This window comes from Rhinatrema bivittatum, chromosome 4 (assembly GCF_901001135.1).
Source record: "Rhinatrema bivittatum chromosome 4, aRhiBiv1.1, whole genome shotgun sequence".
NCBI lineage: Eukaryota > Metazoa > Chordata > Amphibia > Gymnophiona > Rhinatrematidae > Rhinatrema > Rhinatrema bivittatum.
The window spans coordinates 174,624,724-174,644,406 of record NC_042618.1 but is presented as its reverse complement, the minus strand read 5'-3'; the positions used below and the strand labels follow the sequence as shown (position 1 = coordinate 174,644,406).

General features: G+C 45.6%; 1 protein-coding gene across 6 annotated transcripts in view; it reads right to left on the bottom strand.

Annotated features, from left to right (window-relative positions):
• The window catches only part of SLC39A11 (solute carrier family 39 member 11), a 551,900-nt gene extending 537,770 nt beyond the window's left edge, over positions 1-14,130 (bottom strand). For 2 of the 6 annotated variants that reach the window (XM_029599262.1, XM_029599266.1), the window contains exons 1-3: positions 14,019-14,130; positions 12,294-12,420; positions 9,903-9,941 (exon numbers count right to left, since the gene is read on the bottom strand). In XM_029599262.1, the coding sequence (XP_029455122.1) occupies positions 9,903-9,941; positions 12,294-12,388 (134 nt within the window). In that variant the 5' untranslated portion in view covers positions 12,389-12,420; positions 14,019-14,130. The remainder of the gene's footprint in view (positions 1-9,902; positions 9,942-12,293; positions 12,421-14,018) is intronic. The other 4 variants (XM_029599264.1, XM_029599267.1, XM_029599263.1 and 1 more) reach the window with 2 other exon arrangements.
• Positions 14,131-19,683: the final 5,553 nt, after the last annotated feature.

The window sequence follows — 19,683 nt, the reverse complement described above, 5'->3', positions numbered from 1 at the left end:
ACTTTTCAACTCTAGGAAATGAACAAAATCGGCTCCAACGAATCATATGTTGTGTAAGTACATTGGGGTATCTTTGTATTTCTAATTCTAACTGGCAGATTGCCATGTAATGAAGACCTACTGCTCCTAAGTCCCAACAAAACCAACCAAAACGCACCTTATACTGCTGTTCTAGCTTGCTATATTTAACTTTTTTTTTTTTAATGTAAAACTGTTTATTTTAAGGATTCAAGCACCAGAATGTGACATACATGGAAAAAAAACAAAACAGAACACGTAGTAAATTGAGAACATTCAACAAGTAATCCAGAATATTCATAATTTGAGAACACTTCCCCCCCACTATGTCACTGACTCCCACCCATCTATCTCATCCCCTACCCAAGGGGCAGAGCAGAAATGATACCAAAACACCATACAACAGAAATCTGAATTAATGACCTACTCCACACAGAAACCCATATTCAAACCTCAAGATTACAGTCGCCCCTCCCCAACCCAGCCCCTCATCAGCAAGGGATCACAGACATCAAAAATCCAAGCAGTAAGGTACTAATACTCATGGATAATCGATGACCTCACTCCTAGCCCGCGGGGATAAATGCTGTAGATAAAGGGGCCAAACGTCAACAAACTTCTGCCTATAATTAAAGGACCGGTTCTTGCATTGATTTTCCATCTACATCAGACCATGAAATTTATTCCTCATAACCTGAAGGATGGGGGCTCCCACTCACACCATTGTAAAAGTATAGCCTGCCTGCCAATTAAACAGTTTTTCCTCAGCAAAAGATGGTTTCCCCTCCCCCGAGTCTGAAATATAATGGTATGTCACATAGAACGCCCTCAGGAGTAAACACAGTGTGTTCCACCAGAAAAGATAAATACTTGCGCAATTTTTCCTCAACAGGACTGAATTACTGGACAAAGCCAGAAACAATGCCCCAAAGTATCCCTGGTCTGTTGACATTTACTGCATAGCTCTGAATCCAAAAAACCTATTCTCTGCAGCCGGATAAAGAGAAAAATACGCCCTATGTAGACATTTATATTGCAACTCTCTGTTTTGCATCTGCCATCAGCTCATGTATGTGTTTAAAGGAGCGGGAGACAGGGAAATCTCCCTAGTTATCAAGCAGATCAGTTTTCTGCCTAGCACATAACAGAGCACCAGTAAACGCTGGGCTAAGATGAACCAGGGATTTACGAATTGCAGTATATCCCAACTTTGGTACAAATTTCAACTTGAAAAAATTCTTCAACCTGACCCACAAAGACATCCATGAGATACACAGATTGCAATGATAAAATATGTCTCAGTTGAAGGTAGGCAAAGAAAAACAGACGAAAGATGGAATTGAGTTTGCAGTACCTGATTGGGTAACATAGTGTCCTGCGAGTCTACCACCTGCAATATATACCCTGATTTGCCCAATGTACAAATGCCCGAGCCTGAAGGCCAGGTGAAAAATCCTAGGCAGGTAAATCGATTCTCGAGGGTTATGTCTTAATTTGCCACAAAGGTAAAACCATGCCTTCTGTAAAGAAACTATAGCAAAGTTTCCACGCACCTCCGGTGGCAACTGAGCCAGTTTAGCATACAACACAAATCAAAGCTGCAAAGCTTTCACCATCTCCTTTTTCCAGAGCCAGAGGATTGAAAGAAGAGGTTTAAATAACCAATCTTTCACATGTCGTAATAAGCACGCCATGTTGTACTCTTCCACATCTGGAATCCACAAGCCACCCTTCTGCCAAGATCCTAACATTTTCTGTATCGGAATCCTCACTCATTTACCCCTCCACACAAAGCGAGATAACATGACATAAATCAAATTAATATCCCGCTTCTGCAGCATCCAAAGGAACCATTTGTAGAACATACAGACACTGAGGACAAAGAAGCATCTTGAATAAGTTCACCTTATCTGTCGCCGAAAGGGGCAAATCCTCTCACTCCAAAAGCTTAGTTTTTAACGTTTTTATCAAAACGTTTAAAGCATCAATCCCTGCAAGATTCATAGATACCTGCACTCCAAGATATCAAAAGGAATTCCCTGCCCATTTAAGGGGGAACTCTCACCCCACACCGACAGACACTGGGTCGAGGACGTTATTGCCTCAGACTTGCTCATATTCAGCTTGAGCCCAGAAAAGGATCCAAAAGCAACAAATTCTTCCATCAGAGTGGTCAATGACTCTGGCGGGATACTAAGATGGACAAGCAAATCATCTGCAAAAGCGGAAATTTTAAATATACTATGACCGACCTGGACACCGGAAATACGAACATTCTGCTGAATCGTTCGTAAAAGTGATTCTAAAGATAGAATAAATAAGGATGAGAGAGAACATCGCTACCACGTACCCTGCTGTAAGACAAACTCACTCGTAGGGTACTCATTTTCCAAAATTCGAGCCTTAGGATCCAAATAAAGCAGATCCATCTGTCACGCAATCCAATCTTTTCTAAGATAAAAAAGAGATAGTCCCAGGCCACTCGATCAAAGGCCTTTTCAGCATCAAAACTAATCAATAACGAAGGAATCACATGGGACGTACTCCACGCAATAGATGCCAATACCCTTCTGACATTCAATACCAAATGCCGCCCCTGCACAAAGCCCACCTCATGATCCTTCCCCAGCAACGGAATAACACACACTAACTGATGCGTGCATATTTTAGCTAATAATTTCATGTCAAAATTCAGCAGCGAAATGAGCCTATAAGATTCTGCTAAAAGCAGATCTTTATCTTTCTTGGATATAAGAGTTAACAATGCACTATTTGTGTTATATGGAAAACACCGCTTACTAATGAGATACCCACTCTTGCAAAATCCTATAAAATTCTTCGCTATAACTGTCAGGCCTTGGGGCCTTATATGCAGGAGAATCCAAAATCCCATATTATACATCCTCCATGCATATCAGAGCATTTAACTTATCAAGCTGTACATTTGTATGCTGCGGAAGTGCTATTTTTGAAAAGAAATTCTCTTGCCACTATATCCCCCGGCTGCCTGGAATAAAGCCACTGAAAATAGTCGAGAAAAACCCCCTTATTCCTTCGAGGGAATTAACTATTTTGTGCTTTTTATTGCACACTGCAAAGAAGTACTTTGCCCCCATTTTACGTTTGATCATATGAGCCAATAATTTACCTACCTTACTCCCATGTTGAAAGTTGAAATTTATAATAAAACAATGATTTGATTGTACATTGGTGGATCAAGGTATTCAGCGTGGCCAGGGATAAAAAGTAATCTGTCCTGGATTGCTCAGACCGCCTTCCGGCCAGTCGCAATCTGTTGCAATGCACCTGCTTTTCCAATTTCTGTAGCTTAGCGTCTAAAGCCCTATATCTATGGGCTATAAAGGCGATAATATCCCCTCGAAGCACCACCTTGCTTGTCTTCCAAAAAAGGGCAGGGTCCATAATATGCTCATTATTGTGCTCCTGAAACTCGTCCCACTTCTGATGCAGAAACACTTGAAATTTAGAATCATTAGCAAGATATGCCGGGAAGTGTCAATGATGGCATCACATCCCAGCATCCAACCAGCCAACATCCACCCAAATCATAGCATGATCGGAAACCTCCATGGGCCCAATCAATGCGGCAGATCCTTTAGAGCAGGGGTCGGGAACCTTTTTGGCTGAGAGAGCCATGAATGCCACATATTTTAAAATGTAATTCCGTGAGAGCCATACTAACTACAACCCCCCACCCTCCTGACTCCCCCAAGACCTACCAAATTAATTTACTACAACCCCCTACTCTCCTGACGCCCCCAAGACCTGCCAAATTAATTTACTACAACCCCCCATCCTCCTAACCCCCCCCCCCCCCAAGACCTGCCAAAAGTCCCTGGTGATCCAGCGGGGGTCCAGGGCTCGCAGACAAATCTTTAATAAAAAAGTAAAAATCTAACAAAAACCCCCACCCTCCTGATGCCCCCCAAGACCTCCAAAATTAATTTACTACAACCCCCCACCCTCCTGATGCCCCCCAAGACCTCCAAAATTAATTTACTACAACCCCCACCCTCCTGACCCCCCCCAAGACCTGCCAAAAGTCCCTGGTGGTCCAGTGGGGGTCTGGGAGCGATCTCCTGGACTTGGGCTGTCGGCTGCCAGTAATCAAAATGGCGCAGACAGCCCTTTGCCCTCACTATGTCACTGGGGTCGACCAATGGCGGCGGTAGCCCCTGTGACATAGTAAGGGCAAAGGGCCGTCGACACCATTTTGATTACTGGCAGCCGACGGCCCTTTGCCCTTACTATGTCAAAGGGGCTACCGCCACCATTGGTCGACCCCAGTGACATAGGGGCGGATTTTCAGAGCCCTGCTCGCCTAAATCCGCCCAAATCCGGGCGGATTTAGGCGAGCAGGGCCCTGCGCGCCGGTAAGCCTATTTTACATAGGCCTACCGGCGCGCGCAGAGCCCCGGGACTCGCATAAGTCCCGGGGTTTTCGGAGGGGGCGTGTCGGGGGCGTGTCGGGGGCGTGCCCGAACCGCGCGTGTCGGGAGCGTTCCGGGGGCGGGCCCGGGGGCGTGGCTACGGCCCGGGGCGGCCCGGGGGTGTGGCCGCGCCCTCCGGACCCGCCCCCAGATCGCGTCCCGGCGCGCTAGCGGCCCGCTGGCGCGCGGGGATTTACTTCTCCCTCCGGGAGGCGTAAATCCCCCAACAAAGGTAAGGGGGGGGTTTAGACAGGGCCGGGCGGGTGGGTTAGGTAGGGGAAGGGAGGGGAAGGTGAGGGGAGGGCAAAAGTTCCCTCCGAGGCCGCTCCGATTTCGGAGCGGCCTCGGAGGGAACGGGGGTAGGCTGCGCGGCTCGGCGCATGCCGGCTATACGAAATCGATAGCCTTGCGCGCGCCGATCCCGGATTTCAGCGGCTACGCGCGTATCTACTGAAATCCAGCATACTTTTGTTGGCGCCTGGAGCGCCAACAAAAGTACGCCTATTCGCGGTTTTTGAAAATCTACCCCATAGTGAGGGCAAAGGGCCATTGGCGCCATTTTGACTACTGGCAGCCGACAGCCCAAGTCCAGGAGATCGCTCCCGGACCGCTCCTGGACCCCCGCTGGGCCACCAGGGACTTTTGGCAGGTCTTGGGGAGGTCAGGAGGGTGGGGGTTGTAGTAAATTAATTTTGGAGGTCTTGAGGGGCGTCAGGAGGGTGGGGGATTTTGTTAGATTTTTACTTTTTTATTAAAGATTTGTCTGCGAGCCAGATGCAGCCATCAAAAGAGCCATATCTGGCTCCCGAGCCATAGGTTCCTGACTCCTGCTTTAGAGAATAAGGTAGTAGATAACAGTAAGTAGTCAATACATGACTGTGACGCGTGGGCCCTCGAAACATGAGTATAATCGGGTTCTGTAGGATGCAGAACGCACCATGCATCAAGCAGATCCAATTCTTTGCAAAATAATGGGACATCTTTACACTTCCAGAGCACATCAGAAGGTCCAGGGTGCGATTTATCCAGTCCTGGATCACTCACCACATTGAAGTCATGCCCTAACACCAAGGGTCCTGATATAAAGTCTTTAAGTGCTTGAAGAACATTCTGAAAGAATATATATATATATATATGCCAAAACAAAAAAGCACAGCATTGTGCATTAACTACTCCTCCACAGAAAGTTCACATAATTGTATGCAGTCTCATAGTCCAGAGTCTCACCAATGTCCCCACCAGTAAAACAGCAATCAAGGTAAAAACAAAAAATTAATAACAATAGTCATCTATGTGGGGGAAGACATACATCGTCAACTTTCTGAAACTTAGAACTAGCTGTGAGAGACTCCAAAATCAGTCAAATCTATCTCAGTAGACAAAGACAACAGGATATCAACATCCCATAGCAGCTCCAAACGCTAGAACCAAGCAGGAGAAAATCCAGCCAACTTAGAAAACTCCATCCATATATGTACAGCAGGGCTAACAATAAGTCCACAGTAAAACTCTCGTTACTCCGGTTAACATCCAAAATGGTATCCCTCCTGCGGTGAGCCGTCATTCCCTGTTCAACGACTGGAGAAACCGTTGAGCCTCTGCTGACATAGTATAGATGGAGGTAATACCAGCAGTAGTGACCCACAGCTTGGCCTGGTATTGGAGGGAGAAACACACCTTCTTTTGAAACAAGGAAGAACAGATGAGGGAAAAGGCCCTATGAAGCCCGGCAAGTTTCACCGAGTAGTCCTGAAAAATCAGCACTTTCTTCCTGCATACGAGGTTATAGTCCCCCGACGCACTGCTTGTAAAATTGCAGACTTTTGTGTAAAGTCTAAGAAACAAGCAATAACGGCACATGGTCTGTCATGATTTTAATGCCTCAGGCCTATGTGGTGCACTCTCTCTATACGTAGTGGCCCCAGCATATCAGGGAATTACAAAGATGCCGGCAGCCATTTCTCCAAGACTTCCCAGCTCATTATCCAACAACATTTCAGGAAGGCCCATAAACCGAAGATTGTTGTGGCGCGAGCGGTTTTCCAGATCCTCCAACTTGTGCTCAATAGTCTCGATCTGCTTCTCTGCCCTGATAAACACAATGTCAGAGCCTCACGTGCCATCTTCAAAATCCGAGACACGTTGTTCTATGGCAGTCAGACACTGCACGGTAGAGTCAATCAAACCAGAGAGGGTATCGAGTTTTTCAGAGAAAGCCTCAAATTTCCCATCCAATTTAAAGTCAATCGCTTTTTCCACCGCCCTGTAACCGCAGCAATCAAGGCTTCTATTTGATCAGACTCTGTCACTCCCTCAACTTTACTGTTGGCCATTTTGGGATCCACCGGCCAAGCTTTATCTTTTTCTTTCCTTGCAAGCCGAGTGGACATATCCCGTCTCAGCTGAATACTGGCCTGATCTGCACTCGCTCCTCAGGGTCAGTTCATCCAGAGCCACAGCAAATGCCACCAGATTCAGCCGGTTGGGGGAGGATGGTAAGCAGGCCTGGAGGGAGCCAATCGATAGCACGTCCAGCTCTTCTCACAGCATCACATGCTCTTTTTTTTTTTTTTTTTTAGAAAACAGAATTTTCTTCTGCCGAGTCAACAGGAATCACTGCAAAGGTGTGGAAGAACAGCCATACTGAAAATAAAAGCAGCACCATGAGTGCATGGATTCCCCTTCTACAAGAAACCGGCTCCAACTATACCCGAAGGCTATTAAAGCCCTCTCACAAACGAAAACCCCAAAGAGCACAGAGTCTGTCAGATCTCATAAAGGAACGCATTTGTATCCGGATTAATGTCTGCTCTTACACTGAGTGGGCCTCTCTATTTAGTAAAAAGCTTCTGGATGATGCTAGAATTCAGACCTCTCAATTTGCCTTTGATTTTATAGAAGCAAAAGTGTGGTTATGAATAATGAGGTTTTGTAAAACTACAGGCACGTCTCTGCTTCAATGCCAGCATAGGCTCCTGGTCTAAATACATGTGTGCTCCTCCCGTGTGTATTCTGCCTAAATCTCATCTCGGTACCCAGCATTCTGTCCACAGTTATCCTGGCAGCTGTTAAAGAGACTGGAGGTCATTCTGCCAGTCTCCCGGCAGAACATTCCAGGCCTCTGCTCTGCATTTACCAGGCTGACACAGGGCTCTTCTAAGGATGTAAGAGCATAAGCATTGCAGGCTTCTTTGAAGAAAGATATTTATCCTAGCATGTTGAAGGCGGCAGAGGTGCAGATTCTTTTGAAAAAGATGGATTTGGATGCAACTTGCTGTTCCCAGTTACAGTCTTATCTCCAATCTGCCCTTGTTTGGGGAAAAAAGTTACAGAAGCACTAGTTGCAGGATTTTCTAGAGGCACTTCATGCACTTTATCCCACACAGACGGTTTTAGGCTGGGGTACAGCACCGGAACGGTACTATTGGCTCTTGAAGGCTGCTGAGGGATCACAGAGATATAGGTTTGCTAGTTCTCCTCATTCCCTCAGCAGCCTTTTGTTTGGTCGATCCTGGTGAAGGGCATGAAGGGTACTGGAGTTGATGAAGTGGTAGGCTGATGGCTGGAGTCTCTCCTGTCAGACAGGATGCTGGTTGTGGTTATGGGTCAGGCCAGTTTGAGTCAGTCCCCCGGGCTATCTGCGATGGGACTGGGTCTATTGCCTGTTTTGTTTAATATGTACCTTTGTTCACTGGGTACCTTAATTAGGCCCCTTGGAGTGACGGTACATTCATGGAGATGACATCCAGATTCTAATCTCTTATTCACAGCGATGGGATCAGATCGACTGTATTCAGGAGGTGGCACAGGACTGGACTAGATAGCAGCTTACTAATCCGTCTCCCTCCCTCCTGTGTTGCACCTAAACTCCACCTTCATAAGAACTGGGCAATTTACATGGGCAAATAGCGACTCACCCAGGTGAAATGGGCTGGGTGAAAATTACTCACCCTCTGCACAGAGAAAAGTACCCCCTGCTATTCCACAACACATGTGCTTTGAGCCATATTAGAGGGTAGGCATCCTCACGGGGGGGGGGGGGGGGGGAGGAGAGACGTGTTCTAGATGGGATCAGAAAATAATGCAGACTATATTTTCAAACCTACACACTTTAATTTTCTATTTAAAGAAAAACAACAAAACTTTTCCCACACAAAAAGCAGTGGCAATTTTAAAAGGGAAAGTATCTGAGCATTTTCCCTTTGAAAATTATATGCAAAGTCCAGCATCTAGACAGGAAATGACCTCTAAGGGGGTAATTTTTTTTTTAAACTGTCCACAGCTCCTTTTACTCTGTAGACTGGGCTCAGATTCTCAGCACGAAAGGACACATGTACTTTCATTTTGAAACCAGCCACAGGAACAAAAGTACTCACCGCATGGTGCTTTGGGAAGCTTAATGATGGAAGAAATGTAATTTCAATGATTTTGGCTGTTTACACCTTTCCTACAGGTCAGGAGCCCTCTGCATGCGTAAACTGTGGACCACCGCGCCGCCTGCCCTCGCAGCAGGTGAAAGCGCACGCAGCATTAACCCTACTGCAAGAGGCTGGCGGGGAGGCAGTGTGAAAGCAGGGGGTGCTATGCACAGGACTTGTGCTGTCAGGGGCGCGAGGATGCCAGGGCGGTGCTGGTTTTCCCCCTTGTCACTTAGGCTGGGCGTTCCCACAAGCGTAATAAATTATTCAGGCCTCACATTTAAAGCAGGGCTCATTTCCATTTGCTCCCACCCCCAAAGCCAGGACCTTACTCATCTTCTATAGGAAATTTCTGGTGGGTTGTTTTTTTTTTTTTTTAACTTTTAAGAGGCTTCAACAGTTTGAATGCAGCGACAAATGTTAGAACCATAAGTGATCTCTTGCCAGTCTCAAACAATAACACCACTAACAGATGGTATTAAATCAGAGAGGAAAAATGCAAAAGGCATTTACAAACTATTACCCTTAATTGGTCCTGTGGCATCCCAGTTCTATTCTTTTAATAAAGACCGCCGTTCTGCCTTTAAGTGCTCCCCTACCCTGGGTTTATTACACAGAGCAGGCCACCAGCGAGGTGATACAATAGCCCTGCAGAGGAGAAGAATACCTGGTTTCTCCGTACTGCCCTTCAGCAATCCAGAAGCCTTCACTGCACCTCGGTTCGCAGACCTTGTTCTGTACACTGGATGAAGAGCAGGCCAGAGCCGAACACTGCACTGTGCCTCTCATCTTTTGTGAAATAAAGATGACCTTAGGCAAGGCATTCTAGCTGCTAAATGCACCGCCAGCCAGAGAGAGGCCTATCAAAATTCCAAAGGCCCCCCCCAGGTCCCAGGCCCTTCCCATAGAATGAGAGGAATTATAATATATCTTAGAAGACATCTGGGTGAACACACACACAACAATTCCAGAAACAACTGCCCCATTTGCCCCTCATAAGGTGCACAGCACTCACCCCTGCAGCAAAGCCAAGGCTCCCATCCAAAATCCATCTCTGGAAAAAAAAAAATCAAAGCAATATGTTTACTTGATACACCGGGAGAGAGAGCACATTATAGCAAAGTCAATGTCACATGCTGCTCCCTCTAGAGGGTACAAAATGGAGGAAACAAACCAGACGATGTCAAAGCAGGACCTTAAAGCTATCTGATAGTGGCAAACCCAATCCTCTGTTTTCCCTTTCCTGTCCCTGAGAAGGCATCGGCAACCCAGCTGGATCTTAGGACTACTCTCTGAAAAGGAGCTTGAAATGTGAGCGTACAGCACCCCAAAATAATTAATTCCACCTAAGAGAGGGAGTTTCATTCATGCACAAGTTACTTCAATAGAGCATGAAAAAAAAATCAGAGATCCTATAGCCTTGGGCTAGTAAATTGTTCTGTTGGATAGTGATATTGGTTCAACACTTTCCCACAGGACTGTACTAACAGCCAATTCAAGCTACTTGGGAATTCATGTGTTTTACCCACAGTGAGATCCTACGGAGCAGCTTGAGCTGCTGCTGGGCAAACACACAAAAAAAAAAAAGACTTACAAGTGAATGAAAAAGCAACCAGGGCAGAAGCTTTCACCATGACATTACTGCTTCAGAGTTTCACACTTGCGCTGTCTTCCTGTGTACCCAACCAGAGGTTTTCAGCAGCAGTTGGATATTTGGTACAGGTGCCTTCCATTGCTGCAGTACTTTTGTGTGTAGTTGGCTGAGTGTGGGTGCAGGGAAAGCTCAGACATGTTATCTCTATTGACCTGCTATCCCCCCCACCCCCCAACAAAGCTGATTCTAAATGTTTCCCTCAAGTAGATAGGGACATAACTAATATTGCATGAAAATTCTCATACTGTTTTTTCTTCCACTTCCTTAACCCAGCACTGCTCTCCCAGGGTCGACAGTGCATCTGAGCACACCTCCAGAAATACACAATCCAAAGTCAACAGAACTGTGAATAGACCCATTTAGTTCATAAGATATGCCATACTGGGTCAGACCAAGGGTCCATCAAGCCCATCATCCTGTTTCCAACAGTGGTCAATCCAAGTCACAAGTACCTGGCAAGTTCCCAAACATTAAATAAATCTCAAGCTACTATTCCTTATTGATTAATAGCAGTTTATGGATTTTTCCTCTAGAAACTTATCCAACCCTTTTTTAAACCCAGTTACAGTAACCACATCCTCTAGCAATGAATTCCAGAGTTTAACTGTGCGCTGAGTGAAAAAGAATTTTCTTCAATTTGTTTTAAAATGAACTACTGGGACAACTCCATTTCCAACCAAACAAACTGGGGCATGGCATTTGTTCTCCATGCAAAGTCTAAGTTAGCTTTAAGGAATGGAAAAAGATGCCGAGATTGTAAAGAACTATTTAGAGGAGAGGATTTATGAGAGGAAAAAGCATTTTATGAAAAAGAGGCATCAATTTTATTCTTTAAACAGCATAATCCATAATGTTATACGATAAAATGACATCAGAGAAAGAAAGAAAGGATGGTCAGAAATCAACACATTCAGTGACTACAAAAGAAAAGATGAGTATAAAAATTGGAACAATGCAACATAAAATATCAGTTAATAATACCATGTCTTTACACAGTGGGATGTGAGGGATGAGCATTTTGATTTTCAAAACAGCAAGCAAGCAAGACAAAAAAAGGATTAGAACTAGGATGATCGTGTCAAAATATATCACCTGACATTCAAAACAAACCTTCAGGAAAGCAAACAAACCCCTCTCACAAAGAGATTGCATCCAAAGACCCAGTCCCCACCTCAGAATGCACATTCTGTTACCATATGTGTATATAACCTGCCAAAGCCCTCCATGTCCAGCTCTGAGGGAAAAGAGGGGTATGAGAATAAGAGAAAGGGAAGTAGGCTAACTATCCTTGATCTACTGTCCTCTTCCTGAATGCTTACAGGTACTGCACAGGCAGAATCAGTGCCAGCCTCCCTCACACACCCACATACCACAGAACAGGTATAGCACGGAGAACAATGTAAACTGCCCCCACAACAGAGATGATACTGAAATTTGAAATGGCCCTGAAAGCTTCTCTGATACTGCCTAATGTGCCTCAACCCAGTTTTATTAATGATGGCACCTGTCCACTAGGCACTATACATAGACATTAACTCAACTGGTTTAGCCTATCAGTGGCAAATCTTCTGAATAAACGAGTACTAGCGGGTCCCTGGGTCAACTCTGAACCATCCAATCATAGAGACAACAGGCTTCATATTCCCCTCTGAACCATCCAGTCCTAAAGATTAAACTGCTGTGTCACTGAATCAGTCAACTAAGACACTAGGCCCCTAGTTCTTCAGTTGTACAATATCAAATGAGACTCACTTGTCCACTGGAGAATATGAAAACAAGGGCAGAGCCAGCTGCTGTGAGACCCCACGTGAAGAAGGTTCCCAGCAAGGCCTGGAACACTGGACCATAACCTGGGATCATGCTAGAAACACCTGCTTTACTGACAACAAGAAAAAAAAGCAAATAAAAGTTCAAAGCATTAGGGAAGTGAAAGCACAACAACAGATCACATTTAATTCATTGCCAAGTGCCATTTATATTTATTGTTAACCCCTATTAAGAGCAATCTTACAAAAAAAAAACCCCCACAAAATCTATAATTTTTCACCTAAGAAAGGGTAGAACAGAAATGCTAGTCATCAATTCAGGTTAAGCAGGGAAAACGAACTTCATTCACATTTCTTAAAGCAGGTTTAGCATGTAAAATATTAATTCTGGATATCCTAGACACATCTTTGATTTGGGTCTTAAAAGATTAGGGCTATCCCAGCCTTGGGCAGAAATCTGTTTAAATATCATGTAATCAGCTGGAAGGCCATGATCCTAAATGAAAAGGACCATGAGATGATGGGAGTTGTAAGAACCCTGCCAAAAGGAAAAGATTTGCTGGTCATGAACTTGGGGGCTTTAGTGGCAAATTAGCTAATCTCATACTGGGGGGCGATGAGCTTATAAAATGGTCAAGCTCTTTCAAAAGCAAAGTGGAGTATAGAAAGAACTGGCAAAGCAATGTTACTAGCTTTCATTTCAAAGATATTGCACATTGTTCCACTTCTCAGGTCTCTAAGGAAGAGGTGGTAATGCACAGTCTTAACATGTCAAATCCATTATTCATGTGACAAGCAATAGCACCACCAACACTATCAGCATCCAGGCCATGTCAGGAAATAATGAGAACTCCGCCATACCTCGACTAAACACAGCTTAGATCACCTCAGTAGGATATAACTTTTGTTTTATAAACTTCCTGTTTGGTGGGATACCAGTCTCATAAATGCTCCTTACTGAGAAGAAACATAGCTGCATGTTACAAGGTAAAAGTGTTTTGTTATTTTATTCAATCCCCTCTGTGCACACAACCAGAGATGCATGTTACATTCTCTAAAATTACCGGTCCCAATGCACATGCTATTTCATTTTGTTGCATATCTATAAGCTGTTTTCTCTCCATACATATATAGATATTAATGTACATAGGACATCTCAAATCCAAAAACTTGACAGCTGTCTAGGGATTACAGCACTGGCCTACGATTCAGAAGTCACCCAGAGCTCTGTTACTGATTCTGTGTGACCTGACAGTTGAACATAAGGCATTTGACTCCTTGTGGCTCTCCTGATTAATGATTCTCTTCTTTTTTTTTTCGGTAATTGTGCATTCCACGAATTCCAAACCCTGACAACAAAAATACAGAAAACTCTTTTCTACCCACAAACCAGTATGTTTACCCCTGGGTAATTTATAGAAATCACAATGATAAATCCAAATAAAGCAGCAAACAAATTCAGCATGAATAATCAGAACTGTACAAATCCATGCAGGAGCGCTAGCCCTACGCAAAACATTTCAGCATTCTCCTTGTATTTCTCTCTAAAGCACATATGACTGGATCTATAGCAGAGAACATAAGGCTAGCAGCACCAAAGCTGTATCCTCCCATCCCCAATCCCGCGTCCTCTTATTTCTGTTGCCAGGAATCACACGGATCCCCATCGGAAAACAAAAGGGCAAAAGGTGCGGCTTAGCCCCCAACTCACAGCTCCCGGCGCCCGTAGCCACCTGTCCCAGCACCTCCGGCTCCGGCTCCGGCTTCCGGGTACACAGTGAACACGTGGCTCGTGCTCGCCCGTCTCCACGCCCACTCCTGCCACCATTGGGCGGTTCTCCTCGCGCCCATCTCTCCCGCTACCAATCGGCTCCACGAGAGGACCCACCCACCCAAATTCCTATTGGTTGCAGAGGGTGGCAGTCACTGGGAGCAGGAGGGGGTAGAATCTCCGTTTTGGATGCCCACGTGTCCGAGAAAGGAGAGGCGGATTTCAGTGAACTGGTGGATTTATAAACCTCTTGCAGATTGCAGAGGTTTGGGAGTTGTAGGGCATTAGATCTCTCGAAGGGACAGGCGAAGGAGGCTGGCTGGTAATAGGAATAGAGAGCTGGGGATACTAGGGCTATTACAGGGGTAGACGGAAAGGGTTGGTAGTATACATTTCTCCCAAACTGCAGGGATCTGGGGTATTAGACCATTGAAGGGGTAAGCAAAGGGATGAGGACAGTGTAACTCCTCACGAATTGCAGCCTTAGATTTGTGCTGCAGAGCAGAGGCAGGGATTTGCGGGATTTAGACCAATGTTTTTCAATCTTTTTTATTTTGGGGCATACTTTCAACTTTATTCAATCCTTGTGGTACATCAAATCAAATTTTGTATAATTCTCTCTCCCTTCCACTGCAGCAGGAAAGTAACACTTTTTACCTGTGTGTGCCTCATTTTGCCAATTTCAATATGACGTCTGAACTTGCGAAACCAATGGGTCACTTTGGGCTCAGACTTACCCAATCAGTGGTGCTTGACAGCTCAAGAAGAGAGGCCTTGTCACAGGGTGGCAGTGGACACGTCAGGCAAAAGGAAGGTCCTCGAGGCCACTGGTGGACCCCATCCCACCACAGCCGAGAAGAGGAAGAAACTCGCGTGGCCAGGGCCGATGCTAGCCTTTTTTGCTGCCCTGTGCTAACAATTACTGTTCTCCCCCCCCCCCCCTCCCCCATTGATTCATTCTCTGTCCCGGGCCTGATAAAAAACCACCCAGCTCCCTTCAATGATGAAACTTTAAAAACTGACACCAATTCCTCCTCCTCCACCCCCACAAACCCATGGCTGATACAGGGTATTTGGAGCCCTAGGCAAAACTTATAGCCTTATATGACGCCTCCCGCCCCATTCCACACGCACAGTTAAGAGATGCATTTATATTTTACATGAAAAATATCAAAGTACAGTATTCTGAGGTACAAATATCATTCACATTATATTTACATGCACTGCTGTGAAGCCAACCAGAAATCCCTGCAAAAAAGTAACTTGGAAATCATATGATATTAGGCCTATTGTGATGTGTGTTGGGTAGGGCTTGACCCTCTGAAAGCCCGAATACACTAATACACTTCCTGTTAGGAAAATGCCTCACTTCAGTCTCACATGTAGAACATAAATAGACCCTCACCAAATAGGGAATAGAGCAACCATAAAGTAGAAATACAAACATGCAGACAAAAACTGAACTGAAACCGCAAGAAGCCAGTCACTCTATGCCAGGGGTCGGGAACCCATGGCTCACGAGCCAGATATGGCTCTTTTGAGAGCTGCATCTGGCTCGCAGACAAGTGTCGCCACACTTTCCAGTCCCCCGCTGACCCAGCTGCTCCCCGGTCCTCCTCCGCCTGGGCTTAAAATGCTGTCAGCCCGGGCGGAACGCAACAGGACAGCTGGAGTCAGCGGCACCGGCGTGCTCTTTTCTTCCCACCCCCCCCCCCCCCACGGCCCGGAAGAGGAAATGGAGAGCATCAGGTGCGTGCGCGATGAAAGAAGACTGCAGCGCGGCTCGGAGGAAAATGAAGAGCTTCAACCGGCGCCGATGGGACTCCGCCTCCACGAGGGCTGAAAATGAAGGAGGTTAGCGTTGGGAGGAGGCTGCTGGTGCTGCCGCGAGTTCCCGGGGTGGGGGTGGTGGAGAGAGAGAGTGAATGAGCGAGCAAGCATGTGTGTTTGAGATCCTGTGTGTGTGAGTGAGAGATTGCATGTATGTGAATGATTGAGAGTCTGTATATGTGAAAGAGAGTATGTCTGTGATTGAGAGCCTGCCTGTGAGAGAGAGAGCATGAATGTAAGTTTACCATTGGGAACCTGTATGTGTAAGTTTGTGATTGAAAACCTGTTTGTGTGAAAGAATATGTGTGTATGATTGAGATCCTTTGTGTGTGAGAGAAATCATGTGTATGTATGATTAAGAGCCTGTGTGTATAAGTAAGAGAGAGATCATGTGTGTCAGTGTGTGATTGAGAGCTGGTTTAGGTGATGGAGCATGTGAGTATGTGATTGAGAGCCTGTGTTTAAATGAGAGAGAGAGACCATGTGTGTCTGTGTGTGATTGAGAGCTGATTTAGGTGAGGGAGCATGTGAGTATGTGATTGAGAGCCTGTGTGTAAATGAGAGAAAGAGAGGACATGTTTGTAAGCATGTGAATGAGAGTCTGTGTGTGAGAGAAAAAGACAGCATGTATTTATGTGATTGAAAGCCTGTGTGCGTGTGTAAGCGTGAAAAGATAGACAGCATGTGTGTAAATGTGTAATTAAGAGCCTATATAAGTGAGAGAGAAAAAACATGTGTATATGTGAGTACTGAGAGCATTTGTGTATAGGTATGTCATTGAGAGCCAGTGTGAGAGAGAGCGCTGGTATGTGACTGAGAGAGGAGAAAGTTCCAAGCAAACCACCCCGCCTCCTGCTAATTCAGAACAATCTCAGGACACCTGGATATCAAACGTTCCCAGGTATGCAGAGCAAAAAAATGTTTGTATCCTTATTTTTCATTACTGGGTCTTTGTGTCTGCTATTTTGAAATATTTTGTTGGAATCTGGAAATGTTTTATATGAGTTTTTAATTATTGGATATTCCACTCATCAGCTGTTTCGAAATATGTTCTTTTTGTTAGTACAGTTTTACTGCTGATGATTTTATATTTCTTGATTTGTTTTATAAGGATGGGTGATGTTTCTTTTTTCCTTTGTTACACTGCATACAGAGACTCTGGCTTGTTGCAGTTTCCAATTCAGTTTTTTCTGCATGCTTCTTGTTATGCGTTTTGGTCTCTTTATTCTATCTTAGGTGAGGGACAGCACGTGATTCAGGTGAGGTTTTCTGCTGGCCTGTAGTTTCTGTGTAGGACTCTATAGCAGCCTGACTTGGTCCGTTTTCCTAATAGGAGATGTATTGGTGTCTTAAGGCCTGGTGTAATATTTTCAGAGACTTATTATACTTTAAAAGTGTGATCTTACATATAATGCACACATTTACTTGTATTTAGTTTTAAACATATTGTATGGCTCTCATGGAATTACATTTTAAAATATGTGGCGTTTATGGCTCTCTCAGCCAAAAAGGTTCCTGACCCCTGCTCTATGCAGTGCAATAATGAAAAAACAGAACCATCAGTGTTCCTCAAACATCAAACAATAAAATCAAGAAACAAAATAAATAAATAATCATAATAATAAAACATACTAATAATATTTATTTAAAAAAAGCTGATGAATAAAAGATCAAATAATTAAAAACTCATATACAAGTTTTTTTAAATGTCCCAAACACCAATAAAATATTTCAAAACAACAGACACATCAGATAACACCTGAAAAATAAAACTAAAAAGGATTTTAAAAATTCACATTCTCCAAACCTGGGAACTTTGATTTACGGTCACCTGAGATTTTCGTGGCTTAGTGGGAGTGGGATGCACAAACTTTCTCCTCTCTTTCACACAAGCTCATATACACATATGCTCTCACTCAGACAAACCCACAGGCATCTCTAGCTCTTCTTTGATTGAGATCTACCAGCAGCATCAGGCCTTCATTTTCATTTCAGCTGCTGGCAGGTTGGAATCCACCTGCAGCACCCATTCTCTCTTTCTCATATACCGTATTTTTCGCTCCATAAGACGCACCTGACCATAAGACGCACCTAGGATTCAGAGGGGGAAAATTTAAAAAAAAAATAATTGTGCTAAACCGGCTCTGCGTCTGGGCGTCTTATGGAGCAAATTAGGGGAGTGCATAGTTTTTTTTTTTCTCCCCATTTTGTTTTCGGGTCTGGGGAGGGCCATTTCGGTCCACTCCCCAGATCAGAAAATTTTTCTTTCTGTGGGAACCCCCAAACCCCCCCCCCCCCATCCCAACCCTTTAAATTAACAACCTCCACCCCCCAAGACCTGCCGAATTAATTTCCTGCAACCCCCCACCCTCCTGACCCCCCCAAGACCTGCCAAACGTCCCTGGTGGTCCAGCGGGGGTCCAGGAGCGGTCCGGGAACGATCTCCTGGGCGTGAGCCGTCGGCTGCCAGTAAACAAAATGGCGCCGACGGCCCTATGCCCTCACTATGTCACTGAGACCGACCGCTGCTATTGGTCGGTCTCAGTGACATAGTGAGGGCATAGGGCCGTCGGCGCCATTTTGTTTACTGGCAGCCGACGGCCCTATGCCCTCACTATGTCACTGAGACCGACCAATAGCAGCGATCGGTCTCAGTGACATAGTGAGGGCATAGGGCCGTCGGCTGCCAGTAAACAAAATGGCGCCGACGGCCCTATGCCCTCACTATGTCACTGAGACCGACCAATAGCAGCGGTCGGTCTCAGTGACATAGTGAGGGCATAGGGCCGTCGGCGCCATTTTGTTTACTGGCAGCCGACGGCCCACGCCCAGGAGATCATTCCCGGACCCCCGCTGGACCACCAGGGACGTTTGGCAGGTCTTGGGGGGGTCAGGAGGGTGGGGGGTTGCAGGAAATTAATTTGTCAGGTCTTGGGGGGGGGGTCGTAGGAAATTAAGTCGGCAGGTCTTGGGGGTGTCGGGGGGGGGGGGGTGTTTGTTAGATTTTTGTTTGGTTTTTTTTTTATATTCGCTCCATAAGACGCACATACATTTTCCCCCCACCTTTGGGGGAAAAAAAGTGCGTCTTATGGAGCGAAAAATACGGTAAATACACACAACCCAGGCAGCTCCCATTCTCTCCCTCTCTCTCTCTCTCACACACACACAGCCCAGGCAGACTTCCATTCTCTCACTCACAAATACACACACACACCAGACAAGGTCCCATTTACACCCACACACCCCAGACAGGCTCCCATTCACAGCCACCCAAATCCCAGGCAGGCTCCCATTCTCACACACACCCTGCCCATCTCAGGAAGGCTCCCATACATGCATGATTGCACACACATTCTCACCCATCCCAGGCAGGCTTCCAATCATACATACACATATACACATATGCAACCCAGGCAGACTCCCATTCATACACCCTCCCATCCCAGGCAGCCTCTCATTCAACACACACATCCCAGGCAGCCTTCCATTCACACATCCACTCATCCCAGGAAGGCTCTCATTCACATACACCCATCACAGGCAGGCTCCCATTCACAAACACACACAGGCAGACCAGGCAGTCAGGGTCCACGGGTCATTCCTCCTCCGCTGCTGCTGCTGCTGCCAGCCTGTACCTTCTTCGTTGGGGAGAGCAGCCGTCCTGCAGCTCCTCTTCATGTGCTGGCCCCGAGGTAATTCAGCACGCATGGTGCTAACAATTCCTGTATTGTCATCTCATGCCACCAGTGGGATCAGGTCCACCGGCGGCACCACA